We start from the raw sequence: 14,516 nt of genomic DNA, 5'->3' as shown, positions 1-14,516 counted from the left end.
GCTCTTGGTTTGAATACTTAGCTTGTTAGCATGGCCCCGGCTGCCACTGTCTATAACTGCTCTCCCTGGAGGAATATTGTGTAATTTTTGGAAAAAGGATTTTATTTTATTTTTTTTTTAGAAAGAAGCAGAAGGGTTTGCATTATACATTTGAAGGTTATATTCAGGCTGTCAAACTGACATGAAAACATAAAGATAGAACCTAAAGCCTACTGATCACAGGTTTAAAGTGTACCACATTACCTGACAACTGAGAATGAGGAAAACAATATTAAGGATAAAACCTATAAAGCTCGGTAGGTCAGTATGTCATTAAAAAATTATTATGTTATTATGAAATAAAAAAGGGGGACGATTTCGGTTTTAAAATCTGTCAAATATAACTCTTCTGAATGAAATCAAGTCATTTTGAAGCAGAAACTACCTTTCAGTCAATAAGTAGAGGCTGCAATTACTTTCTGGCAAGTAGAATAATGAATGTTATGTGTGTGTTTGGCCATTTAAAGGTATTTCAACAGGTAAAAAGGATTGGAATGGTTGGTACACAGCAAGTTAAATAATGTAGAGACATAAGGATAATTGCAAAAGAGATCTTGTATTTATTTTATATATAGCTCAGCAGTAAGTCATGTTAATTATAAGCTACATTCGTTTTCCAAATATGAACAAGGATATTAGACATAGGCCTGCCAAACACATAATCTATCGGCAAAAACAGGCTTCAATTATTGCCTATAATCACGTAAATGTCATGCTTGGTTACGATAAACTGCAAACACTTATTTGGCCACAATTGTGATTATTCTGTTAAAAGAAACATCAAAAGTAGGCCTATCACAAAGACATATCTTCGCTATTACCACGGACATAAAGTGATGTTTATTTACATGTTATGTCTGTTTGATCCAGATAAAAGCAGCTGCAGACGTGAAGATACTGGGCGATACAGCTTTAACATGCTGCGCGTGCTCCCACCGATCACTTTTAGGCATGACACCTGTACGCTTTACTGTCCACTCTTTATGGACCAATAATGGTCCACATAAAATTTGAGCCCGATTTGGACATTTTCACTCAGGGGTATGCTCACTTTTGTTGCCAGTGGTTTAAACATTAATGGCAAATTTACACTGTTATAAAAGCTGTGCACTCACTACATTACATTGTAGCAAAGTATCATTTCTTCAGTGTTACATAAAAAGATATAATCAAATATTTACAAAAATGTGAGGGGTCTACTCACTTTTGTGAGATACTGTATATTGTGCAAGACAAGAAGTGTTGATTGAACAGTTTCACACAAAATGACATGTAACTTTAGTGTTTTCTGACAAACTGCAACTTTCTTGATGGACACTTTTTTTTTATATTGACAAAAATATGTTTAATTCAGGGCACAATTCAAACAAGATCAAAAAATAAGTTGTCTCTCGCCATTGACTGTGGTACATATTTTTTATATAATAAGGTCCCATGGGCAAGTGAGTGACTTACATTTATTCCTTTAGCTGATGCTTTTATCCAAAACAACTTACAATTGCTATATATGTCAGAGGTTGCACGCCTCTGGAGAAAGTAGGAGTTAAGTGTCTTGCTTAGGGACACAATGTGAGGTGGATGTCTCACAGTGGGAATTGAACCCAGGTCTCCCACACCAAAGGCAACCATCTTATCTATGCACCATCACCACCCCCTTAGGCATCATATTACATTTATTCCTGATGCTGATGCTTTTATCCAAAGCGACTTACAATTGCTATACATGTCAGAGGTCGCACACCTCTGGAACAACGTTGGGTTAAGTGTCTTGCTCAGAGACAGAATGGTGGATGGGTCACAGTGGTAATCAAACCCTGGTCTCTCACACCAAAGGCATGTGTATTATCCATTGCGCAGTTACCACCCATATGGTCTCTATATCTTGGAAAATTTGGACGTTTTGCATAGAAGTCAATGGAGCACAGTAGGGCTGTCCTCGACTAAGGATTTACATAGTCAAATCAGAATCGTCAAGTCCTGCCAATAGTCGACTGATAGTCGAATCGTGTGTATTTGTGCGCGGTGACTGCATTGCACATCGTGGTCCATTTCAAGCAGCTGGCTATTTAAAAATGATAAAATATTCTTTGTGTGGTTCATCAACGGGGATAAATTATCCAAAAGTCCTGCAAGGTGCGGACAATTCGGCACAACACCAGTGAAGCTGGGGCTCGGTCTCTTCAGCAAGTGTTACTCTTCCGCCACTACACACATGCTACGCCTACACATGCGCACTGACGACCCAGGGTTAGGGTTACAATTTTGGATTTATTCACACGCTTTAAAAACATTTATTGAAAGTTTTATTCTTTTTACAGGTTCATTTAGGGCATTAAATATTGAAGTGTATATTGTAATAGGCTGTCTATTAACTGGTAGACAGTTAAACTGGGAGGAAACTGGTAGTTCTATGTAAAATTAGACATTGACCACCATATCGCCAAAATGGCATGATCCTTGTTTCGCTGGGAAGCTTCGACTTTAAGATTGACAGTCCAATCAGGCTCCGCCCATCGAAGCATTGAATCTTCGACTATTCGGGGTCAGCCCTAGACTGCAGCCACCTCAGTTAGAACCAGTCCTATACTGCGCTGTCATTGGCCAGCTTGCATATTCAAAGCATGGCTTAGCGAAGGGTGAATTGGGACAGAGCTGCCTATGGCTATTGGCCCTTTTGCAAAGTGATTGATAACAGCCAGTTAACTAGCTTAGCATAATGGTTGTGTTCCATTTTATATGGAAAGTTGAAATTTCTGAGTTCCAAGTCGGAAATTTTAGCTGGAACGCCCCCTTAAGTCAGGAGAACCTCACCAATCCTGACCTCAAAATCCAAGATGGCTGCTCCTGGAATCAACAGCAGTGAAAGCTGTAGAAATGTACTGTTTATCACAGTTGTGCGTTGTTTGTGTCTCATTAAATACAGTCCTGTCCAACTTATATCTGTAGATATGTTGCTATGGTGTTTGCTTTGTTTGCTATGGTGTAATGCTTTGTTATCAACTGGTATTGTTAACAATGGCCAGAGGCATCAATCTTCCTTTTCCAACTTAAATCTATTATTGTACTGGAACACCATCAACTCAGGTGTGACGTCATTCCCAGCTCCAACCTCCGACCTCCGACTTCCAACGTAAATGGCACCCTTTAGTCCATTAGCATAACTACTGGAAACAGGGGAAACAGCTTGCCTGGCTCTGTCCACAGGTAAGAAAAGCATAATTATACAGAAAATATATATTTTTTTAAACAAATGAGCTATGATATGTTAATTAGTGATATTTAGAAGTGCTGAAAGCAAGCTTCCTGTTTCGCCCTGTTTCCAGCCTTTTTTTATGCTAAGCTAAGCTAATCAACTGCTGGCTGTAGTTTCACAACATTTACTATAAAGTTCAGACATGAGCGTGGCATCAAAGTTCAAAATCATCTAACTCTTGGCAACAAAGCAAATTATATTCCAAAACTTCTCCTTTAACGTGCAAAAGTATGAAATTTTGGTTTTACAATTCACAACCTGTCCTTACTGCTCTCATCAACCTAATTTCCAGTGGCAGCAAGCAGCTGTTTTTAGCAAGCCTTTTTAGCTTACTAAACTCACATTATGCTACCTGCCCAGCACCAAACGAAAGTCAGACCAAGTTACCTGCTATACATTTTGAGATAAATCTAATTCTCATCTGGCTGCTGAAGTTCTGTACCTCACCTTCATCATTTTATTGTAAGATGAATAAAAAAGGACATTATGAGCCAAGTTATTCTTCCTCATTTATTTTTATTTAGACATATTTGTCCCTGGTTGTGTTCAACAAACCACATTTTATAACTTAGTGATTAAATTTAGTAAACTTCTTCTGCATAGTCTTGTTGATCCAGTCCAGGTAGTTTGCGACTCTGGTATAGACTCCATATGTTCCCTGCTGTCCGCAGTCAACCCCCCAGCTGACAATCCCAGCAACCCAGAACAGTCCATCTTCACTCAGGGTGAAGGGGCCTCCATTATCACTGTGGCAGGAGTCTTTCCCACCTTCAGGGACTCCAGCACAAAACATGTTATTTGTCAGACTTGGTACATTTTTCCTTGTCCTCTTCAACAAAGTGATTGAATTATTGCATGTCTCCTGCTCCACCACAGGGAGGTGCACGTACTTCAGCTTATTTGGGACAATCCATCGGCTGTCGGCTGTGTCTGTAAGGCCAAAGCCGGACACCAGTCTGAAAAAAAATATAGAAGAGACAGCTATGGTGAACTCATTAAAAAAAAAAGCAAATCAGAGTCTCCTACCTAGAACATTCATATGTTGGCAAAATAAGAGATAAAAGCAAAAAGAAGATTTAAATGCTGGGTAAAGTTATTGAGTTCAAACAACTAAAAGCGGAAAAAATAAATAATGTTTAAACTGGATTATGCAGCATTATGAAATGAAACTCAGGAGATGTTTGTTACCCCATCATGCCAGTGACATATGTGGCACCCTTTGCTGGCAAACAAATTGGCATAATGGATGAGTTGAATGTGATTCGGTCTTGCAGTTTGATCAAGGCGATGTCATTGTCGTAATCTAAGTCATTGGGGTTGTTGTATTTAGGGTGAATGTGGACAGAGGCAGCATACACAGGAGAGAGCTGACTAACATCAGTAACTCCCATGTTAATCTGTAAATCAACAGCATAGGAGGAAATACACTATATGTATATTTTAAAAATGAAGGCAATGGGCATGCTGACAACATCTAGAGCCACTTACCTGTATAGACTCTTTTGATACTTGTTGTCCATTATGCTTTAGGACATGAGCTGCAGTCATAATCCAGCGGTCTGCAATCACAATGCCTCCTGCTCTTTGTCCATCTACTCTCAGTAACACTTGCCAGGGGATGGTTTTGTCTGGAGCTTCCCTGCCTCCAATGATCCTCTGATAGGCAGAGATGAGTTTTGTAGGCTGGCCACAGACTGGATGAGACAGACATGAATTAGTTTCACACAGATACAGACTTGTTTTAAATAAAGCGTCTTCGGTATCAAAGGATTTCAATACCAGGTATACATATTGGAGTGATGGTGTGGTTGGATCTCCACTTTCTGTCTGTTTCACAGGTGAAACTAACTGGAGACCAGAGGGAACAATAAATTGGCATTTATTTTAGTTAATCTATATTAACATTTGTCATTTTTAATAATTATATTTTTTTGAATAATATACATAAATATCTCACCATTAACGCCCCCAGGGAGAGAGTAAAAAGGTTCATTGCAGTGATACTGAACAACAGAACCATACTGATTCTGAAAGCCAGACAGGAAGGTCACTCCTCCATTCAGCAAAGGTTCGGGTTCTCCACAGTCAACTTCTGCAGAAGAACAAAATAAAGACATATTAATATTTTCCAAGTGTAACAGTAAATTGTATTGTATTGTTTTCTTTATTAAAACAGACATACTCTGGCATTTTGGCAGAGGGAGGTGCCACTGTCTGTCTTTCTGACACATGGATGAGTATGTCTTGATTTTTCGACCATCCTGAGAATGAGTGGATTGACTGAATGCAATATATTGGATGAATGTTTGTCTACTTCAAAATATAAAGAAATTTAAACAGAAAGACATTAAGCAACATCTTATTTTGGTGTCAACAAATGAACAGTGAAAGACAGAAAACATCAAACCATCATCAGCTTGTATCCTCGGTCGCAGGTCACATAGATGTAATCTCTGTAGAAATACTCAGTCAAGACAGGAGTCACTCTGCCTTTAGTCACTTTCCCCGGAAATGGACATTTGACAACTACAAAGGATGTCATAACCAAACATCAGTCACATATTTACAGTTGAAAAACTGTGACCATCCAAACAAAACACTGTGTCTTTCTTGCTTCGTCCCTCACCATCTGTGCTGTAGTCCAGGCTCCAGCCGTGGCTCAGGCCCTCATTATCAGTGTGGTAGTCCAGTCTGACAGTACTGGAATTTGTAGCTATCAGACCTGGACTCTTTCCACCACACAGCTTCATGGGCTCCCTATCTGGAATGGTCACCTATGACAGCAGTAGAGGAAAGTTTATATATACACTGAGACATATCAGAGTTGCCCTCTTTTTATTGTCATTGGTTGTAAAGAAGCCCTTTGCCAATACCTGCAGCCAGTGATGTAGACACTTGGGACCCTGCTGAGTGTCCATGCTCTCTATGTGGAAGTTGTCAGTGAAATTGAGAGTGACAGTGAATCTGGGCTCCACAGAGATGATGTACTTGCAGAACAGAAAAGGAGGTGAAGGACGAGGGTACCCTGGACTGGACAGATGTCCCTCATGTTTATCAAATATACAACCTCCACAGGATACTGGACAAGGGGCAAAAGAACATATTATTGTAAAAAGAAGATATTCAGCAGTTCACAGGATAACACACAATAAGGCACATACGAAGAAGAATGCATTTACTGTATACTGTACTCACACAAACATGTGTGCTGGTCTAAATGAAGTTTGTAATCATGGTGGCAGGAGCAGCGGTAAGAGCCGGGGGTGTTGATACAGATCTGGGAGCAGAGGGGATATGAGCCATCTCCAGAGACTGGTTTTGAACACTCATCTATGTCTGATAATGAGAAGGTCAGTAAAGGCAGAACCTACCCTCAAGTTTAATTTAGGTTATTGTATTATTGTTTGGCTTAGTTTTAATTTGTGAACTTGAAAAGTCTCATCTTAAGCTGATCAACACAAGATCAAAACTGTTTCAACGTCATGTACAGAAGCAAATCTTGGAACTGCTCCATCGACACATAATGATTGAACAAATCCCAGGACACAAAGGGAACAGTAATGGAGAATTTACTGAGAAATCAGTACATTTGATTTGATTCTTTGAAAAGTGATGCTGTCGTTAGTGGACACTGGTGGGAGCCTGATATCTTTCATTACTAATGACTGCTTCACTGTAATTGTACATGACAATGAAAGAAATTGAAGAACTGTTATTATTGATGTTGGAAATTACTGTTGGAATACTTCTTGAAGGTTGGTGGACACCGTTCATTAAAGGGAAGAGTGAAATAACCAGAAAAACTCTTACCTATTGCCTTGTAGGTAGCAGAGAAGCCAATGTGCTGCTGGACCTCTGGAGAGGAGTTACTTGTTTGAAATATGAGAGTCATTCTGTTGCCTTGAGAAAGGATTGGCTCTTGGCCTGGGTGATCAGTTGAATTTTCTTGGCCACAAAACTTCCCCAAGACCTTTTGATCATAGAGAACCTGAAAAGCACAAAGAGCAAAAAAGACACTGTAAGATCATAGAACATGCTGAGGCATTTCGCCGCAGGAGTATGGTGTACTGGGGCAACTGGCACGAGCCATCCGGTCCTTACATAACAGGAGTGAAAGCTGTGTCTGTGTTCTTGGCAGGAAGTCAAACGTAAAGGTGGTGACCGGACCTCAGAATTGCTTCGGTGCTCTTACCAGATGATGTGGTTCTGTTGGCTTCATCAGACCATGACCGCCACCATGCACTGTGACATTTTACAGACAAGTGTAAAGCAGTCTTAGTCCTCCAAGTTTGAGGCAATGGTTTTCTGCTGGAAAACGGTGTATTGCCCCTCTAATTTATAAATAAATTATAAATTATAACTCATTTTAAAGCCTTGTCCTTGGTCTTTCGCACACAAGTTGGAAATCACTGCAAACAATTCTTTTCTTTATAGTGTACCGAGCACCTGGTCCGTACTCTGAATTCTTATCTGAATTTGCAGAGTTTTTGTCAACTTTAGTCCTTAAAACGGACAAAGTTATTATTGTAGGGGATTTTAATATTCATATGGAGGTTGAGAATGACAGCTTTAGTACTGCGTTTATCGCTAGATTCCATTGGCTTCTCTCAGAGTGTTCATGAACCGACTCACTGTTTTAACCACACCCTCGACCTTGTTTTGGTGTATGGTATTGAAATTGAACATTTAGTGGTGTTCCCACAGAATCCCTCTTTGTCCGACCACTGTTTGATAACTTTTGAGTTTGTATTGCTGAACTACACGCCATTGGGCAAAAAATTCTATACAAGATGTCTGTCTGATAGTGCTGTAGCTAAATTTAAGGTTGCGATTCCATCAGCTCTAAATTCATTATCAAGTCACAAAGTAACAGAGGACTCCTGTGCTAATTTCAGTCCCTCCCAAATCGATCATCTTGTTGATAGTGCTGCAGGCTCGCTGCGAATGACACTCTACTCTGTAGCCCTCTCTAAAAAAGAAAATAATAAAACAAAGACGGTTAGCTCCATGGTATAATACGGAAACTCGCAAATTAAAGCAAATATCGCGGAAACTTGAGAGGAATTGGCGTTCCACCAAACTGGAAAATTCTCGTTTAATTTGGCAAGATAGTCTTAACTTATAGACTTATAGGAAGGCCCTCCGTAATGCCAGAGCAGCGTACTACTCGTCATTAATAGAGGAAAATAGGAACAACCCCAAGTTTCTTTTCAGCACTGTAGCCAGGCTGACAGAGAGTCACAGCTCTATTGAGCCAAGTATTCCCATATCTCTCAATAGTTACGACTTCATGAGCTTCTTTAATGCTAAAATTCTAACATTAGAAACAAAATTCACCAAGACCTGCCCTCAACTGGCACCAACTTATCTCTAAACTCAGGAACCTTAGAAACAGCTGTAGAACCAGATATATGTTTAGACTGTTTTGCCTCCCTCAACCTTTACCAACTAACTTCAATAATTTCTTCATCTAAACCATCAACCTACCTTTTAGACCCCATCCCAACTAGGTTGCTTAAAGATGTTTTACCCTTAGTCAGCACTTCTATACTAGATATGATCAATCTATCTCTATCAACAGGCTATGTACCACAGTACTTTAAAGTAGCTGTAATTAAACCTCTTCTGAAAAAGCCCAAACTTGATCCGGATGTTTTAGCCAACTATAGACCTATATCTAACCTTCCATTTCTCTCTAAGATCCTGGAGAAAGCAGTTGCTAAACAGCTGTGTGACTTTCTACAGAGCAATAGTTTATTTGGGGATTTTCAGTCAGGATTTAGAGCTCATCATAGCACAGAGACAGCTGGTGAAAATTACTAATGACCTTATTGGAGGAGACAAAGGACTTGTCTCTGTACTGGTTTTATTAGATCTTAGTGCTGCATTTGATACCATTGATCATCAGATCCTATTGCAGAGACTGGAACATTTCATTGGCATTAAAGGAACCGCTCTAAGCTGGTTTAAGTCCTATTTATCAGGTCGATTTCAGTTTGTACATGTTAACGATGAGTCCTCCATGCATGCCAAAGTTAGTCATGGAGTTCCACAAGGATCTGTCTTCGGACCAATCCTCTTCACTTTATATATGCTTCCTTTAGGCAAAATTATCAGGAAATGTTCCATAAACTTTCATTGTTATGCAGATGATACTCAGTTATATCTATCGATCAAGCCAGATGAAACTCATCAGTTAGCTAAACTTCAAATGTGCCTTCAGGATATTAAAACCTGGATGACCTGTAATTTTCTAATGTTAAACATAAAACTGAAGTTATTGTTCTGGGGCCTAAGCACCTCCGTGATGCTTTATCTAAAGATATAGTTTCCCTTGATCGCATCGCCCTGGCCTCCAGCACCACTGTGAGGAATCTTGGAGTTATCGTTGATCAGGACATGTCGTTTAAGTCTCACATTAAGCAAATTTCAAGGACCGCCTTTTTTCACCTACGTAATATTGTGAAAATCAGGAACATCCTGTCTAAAAATTATGCAGAAAAACTGGTCCATGCATTTGTTACTTCTACGCTGGATTACTGCAATTCCTTATTATCAGGCTGCTCGAAAAAGTCCATTAATACTCTTCAGCTGATCGAGAATGCTGCAGCATGTGTTCTGACAGGAACCAGGAAAAGAGATCATATTTCTCCTGTCTTAGCTTCTCAGCAATGGCTTCCAGTAAACTTGAGAATAGAATTTAAAACCATTCTTCTCACCTACAAAGCTCTTAATAGTCAGGCACCATCTTATCTTAAAGAGCTCATAGTACCTTACTACCCCGCCAGAGCACTGCGCTCCCAGAATGCAGGGTTACTTGTGGTTCCTAGAGTCTCCAAAAGTAGACTAGGAGCCAGAGCGTTCAGCTATCAAGCTCCTCTCCTGTGGAACCAGGTTCCAGTTTGGGTTCAGGAGGCAGACACTATCTCCACATTTAAGAGTAGGCTTAAGACTTTCCTCTTTGATAAAGCTTACAGTTAGGGCTGGCTCAGGTGAGTCCTGAACCATCCCTTAGTTATGCTGCTATAGGCCTAGATTGCTGGGGGATTTCCTATGATGCACTGAGCTCCTCTCTCCTCTTCTTTCTCTCCCTCTGTATGCAACCTCATCCCATTATTGCATGTTACTAACACAACTTCTCCCCTTTCCGGTAGTCTTGTGCTTTCTCGTCCCCCTCCTCCTATCACTTCCTGCAGGTTTTCTGGCTCTGGAGCTGTGGAGTCTGGATCTGTGGCTGCGGGTCACCTGCTGCCCCCGTGTTCCTGCTCGACACCCTCTGCTACAACAACTATTGTTACTAGTCCTATTATTATTATTGTTATTATAATCATTAACATTACGATTGTTATCATTAACACTACTATAAATATCTATACCATTTTTCATTTAGTCTATAGCAACATCACCTTTACTGTCTGTACCTCTGTGTGTATATTGTGTAGGCTGCCTCCCTCCCCTCTCTCTCCTTCCATCCCTCTCTTTCTCTCTCTCTCTCTCTCTCTCTCTCTCCTTCACCCCCAACCGGTCGAGGCAGATGGCCGCCCACCCTGAGCCATGGTTCTGCTCGAGGTTTCTGCCTCTTAAAAGGAAGTTTTTCCTTGCCTCTGTCGCCTAGTGCTTGCTCTTGGTGGGAATTGTTGGGCTTCTGTAAATAGCATCATAGAGTACGGTCTAGACCTGCTCTTTTATGAAAAGCGCTTGTGATTTGGCGCTATTTAAATAAATTTGAATTGAAATGAACTGAACAGTATTTCTTGTGAATCTCAACTTAAATAATAATATTAATACTCAAATAAAACCAAAGCTATTTATCACTGCCACAGCATAACTATGGCATCGCTATGGCATTTGATCGCTTGTCTAGCTTTTGTTTATCTACTTCTCCCACATGCTGCATCCAGCATAGTCTCCCGAAGCCTCCCTCCACTACGTGTTTGGGTGGGTGATTTGCAGGATGATCAACATCCCACCCCTCCTGTGACCCATAGTTTGATTGTATGTGTATTCAGAACCAGTGAATAATAATAATAATTGCGTTAACGTGCGATAAAATAATTGTCAGCTTTAATTAATTAACGCGATAATAATGCATAAACGTGCCCAGCCCTAATATTTATGTTTGGCACCTCGTCACCAAAGCAAATTCCTTGTATGTGTAAAAATTATTTGGCAACAAAGCTCTTTCTGAATCTGATGGTTATGAGCTTTTGGGTAGTTGGTAGTGATAGACATTGCAGATTCAAGTGGCTGAAATGAGTTTCATCCATAGGTTGGTTCACCCTTAGAGATATGGTAAGCAGCTCAGACACCCAGGGGAGCTTGAAGTACGTCTTCCAGGCATGTCCAACTGGTAGGAGACTGGGGAAGACTCAGAACATGTCGGGATTATTATTTTTCTCTTCTGGCTTGGGAACACCCTAGGATACCCTAGGAGGACACCCAGGGGAGCTTGAAGTACGTCTTCCAGGCATGTCCAACTGGTAGGAGACTGGGGAAGACTCAGAACATGTCGGGATTATTATTTTTCTCTTCTGGCTTGGGAACACCCTAGGATACCCTAGGAGGACCTGGAAAAGGTTGCTGGGGAGGTGAACGTCTGGATTCCCTTGCTTAGCCTGCTGGCAAAACAACTCTGTCCATGATACGTGGCAGAAAATGGATGGATGGATGGATGAATGGATGGATGGATGGATGGATGGATGGAAAAAGTGATTGAGTCCCTGGTTCCAAGTTATGAACCCAATTTGTGCAGGTCATCATTACACTATTCAAAGTCAAGTAATAAATATTAAGTTTCAAATTCAGGTTCTGGACTTGAGTACAAAAACACTGATCTATTGTTTGGAATATTGTATAATATTAGGTTGTAGTATGACTCTGACCGTCAGTGAGTCTTGATAGCAGCCCAAAGTAGCTTTAATATCCAGGTTTGTTAGGGACAGCTGGATCTGGTAGCCCTCAGGAACCAAGATGTCCCATTCCTTCAGCAGGTTGGGAAGGTAAGGCCCGGGATACTGAGGAGACTGGACCTCCCCATGTATTACAGGCTCAGAGTTGGGCAGCTGCCAGCACTCACTCACTGACAAACACAGAAACCTGGAATTGTACATAAACAGAGAGTTGTGACAAAGCTGCTGGTCCAAAGTTGATGCAAACAGAAAAAGAACAAACAAAGTAATACAATCAATTTTAACATTTGGAACCACATTTAGTTCACATTCACAACTTTAGTTTTGTGTATGGTGTTTTGAGAAATGCATTATAGTCAACCTTAAAAAACTGCTCATGGACAGGGATGTAATGTACTTCCACTTATATGGTGTATATACTTAAATTTAAAACAAAGAGAAATTCATGAAAAAGAAAAAATCTAAACTAAAACATGTAACATGCAGGTAAAAAGATTTGCCCAAGCTTACCATATTACACAGTAGGTCCATCCCATGTTTGCAATAAATTCTGTGTGACTGCTGTTTTAGGTTAATGTCTCATGCACAAATGGACCATAATGTCACACAGGCTGTGGTTTGTAGAATTTGCAATGGAATTTAACCTCCAGGGATTGTTTGTTTTGGCAAAATTAAATGCAGGTATGAATTGGAGAAGAACAGGGCCAATAATGGCTCCACAACTGACTAAGTGGACTAGAAAAATGAGAAGTAAAATAAAGTTTGTGTACAGTAAGTTTCACATTATGAGCATACTGCAGAGTACAGTAAGAATGGCAAAAACGTTAATGGAAGGAGAGCCTACCATTTTGGAGAGTTCATGAAGAGAGATGAAGTAACTAGTACAAACTAGTACTGTAGAAACACCGAGTAATTAACAACAATATCAAATAGTGCAAGGTATTACAGTGACTGACAAACACCAAATCTGTGAGAGGGAGTTGAAAAAGGCACTAATCCAGTAATAAACTTTACCAGTGAGACGATCTATGAATAATCTGAGATACCTGCATGAAAAGGGACATGTAAGTCACTTTATTTAAAAATGCTTTACGGGAGATTTCAATACAATGCAATGACTTTACAGTAAGTAAATTTATTTATTGTAAGTAAATGGTTCTTGTCATGAAAAGTTGAAATTACAACTTGATAATAATTTTATTGTTAACTAGAAGATTATCTTAATTCATAGCTTTTTGTGACAAAGTATTTATTAAAACTAAAGGCAGATTATATTTAGAGCAAAATTTGTTCTCTTTTTGTAGATGTGTTAGTTTACTTTTGTTTTGTCAATATCTTCAAATCACTTTGTAACTGAAAATTTACATTTCAATTCTCCTGCATAGTCTTGTTGATCCAGTCCAGGTAGGTGGCAACTCTGGTGTAGACTCCATATGTTCCCTGTTGACCGCAGTCAATGCCCCAGCTGGAAATCCCAGCAGCCCAGAAATGTCCGTTGTCACTCAGGGCAAAGGGGCTTCCAGCATCACCTTGGCAGGAGTCCTTCCCACCTTCAGGGACTCCAGCACAAAACATTTTATTTGTCAGACTTGGTATATTGTCACCGGTCCTCTTCAACAAAGTGAATGAATTTCTGCATGTCTCCTGCTCCACAACAGGAAGGTGCACATACTTCAGTTTATTTGTTAAAATCTGTATTTTGTGTTCTGTTTCTGTAACGCCAAAGCCGGAAACCAGTCTGAAAAAAATTTAGTAGAGACAGCTATGGTGAATTCAATTGAACAAAGCAAATCAGTGTCTCCAGAAGATTCACATGTTGGCACAATAAGAGAAAAAGGCAAAAAGAAGATCTGAATCCTGGCTAAAGTTATTGAGGTCACAAAACTAAAAGCAGAGAATTTAAATAATTTATTAAATGGATTATGTAGCATTATGAAATTAAACCAAGAAGTTGTTTCTTTACCCCATCCTCCCAGTGATGTATGTAGCATCCTCTGCTGGCAAACATATAGGCATAATAGATGAGTTAAATATGATTGGGTCTTGTAGCTTGATCAAGGCGATGTCATTGTTGTAGTCTAAGTCATCATCGAGGTTGTTGTAGTCAGGGTGAACGTGGACAGAGGCGGCAAACACAGGAGAGAGACTCTCGGTTTTAATTTCAGTAAGTCCCATGTAAATCTGCAAATCAACAGAATAGGAGAAAATCATCAATGCATGAAACAAAATTGTGGCAATTTGCATGGAGATAACACCTATATACACCTACCCGCACAGCCTCATTTGATACTTCTTGTTCTTTATTCTTTAGGTTA

General features: G+C 39.9%; 1 protein-coding gene across 4 annotated transcripts; it reads right to left on the bottom strand.

Moving 5' to 3' along the window:
• Nucleotides 1-3,784: 3,784 nt before the first annotated feature.
• On the bottom strand, nt 3,785-13,776 carry LOC119897429 (complement C1r subcomponent-like). 4 transcript variants are annotated; one of them, XM_038711124.1, is made up of 13 exons: nt 13,567-13,776; nt 12,175-12,388; nt 7,103-7,280; nt 6,488-6,628; nt 6,166-6,371; nt 5,919-6,066; nt 5,700-5,818; nt 5,475-5,553; nt 5,250-5,384; nt 5,072-5,140; nt 4,781-4,986; nt 4,481-4,689; nt 3,785-4,248 (listed from the first exon to the last, which is right to left on the bottom strand). In XM_038711124.1, exons 1-13 carry the CDS (start codon nt 13,632-13,634, stop codon nt 3,861-3,863), a joined length of 2,160 nt encoding a protein of 719 aa, XP_038567052.1. In that variant the 5' UTR covers nt 13,635-13,776; the 3' UTR covers nt 3,785-3,860. The 4 variants fall into 4 exon arrangements, with proteins under 4 accessions (XP_038567052.1, XP_038567054.1, XP_038567055.1 ...); XM_038711126.1 differs by lacking the exon at nt 13,567-13,776 and having other exon boundaries at nt 7,103-7,534; nt 12,175-12,313; XM_038711127.1 differs by lacking the exons at nt 12,175-12,388; nt 13,567-13,776 and adding an exon at nt 11,572-12,168 and having other exon boundaries at nt 7,103-7,534.
• Nucleotides 13,777-14,516: the final 740 nt, after the last annotated feature.

The sequence above is a fragment of the Micropterus salmoides genome, unplaced genomic scaffold, assembly GCF_014851395.1.
Source record: "Micropterus salmoides isolate LMB-PRFRI ecotype aquatic unplaced genomic scaffold, ASM1485139v1 Ms_hic_scaffold_11, whole genome shotgun sequence".
In the NCBI taxonomy this organism is placed as follows: domain Eukaryota; kingdom Metazoa; phylum Chordata; class Actinopteri; order Centrarchiformes; family Centrarchidae; genus Micropterus; species Micropterus salmoides.
The sequence above is the reverse complement of the archived record's forward strand: the minus strand, read 5'-3'. Positions and strand labels throughout refer to the sequence as shown.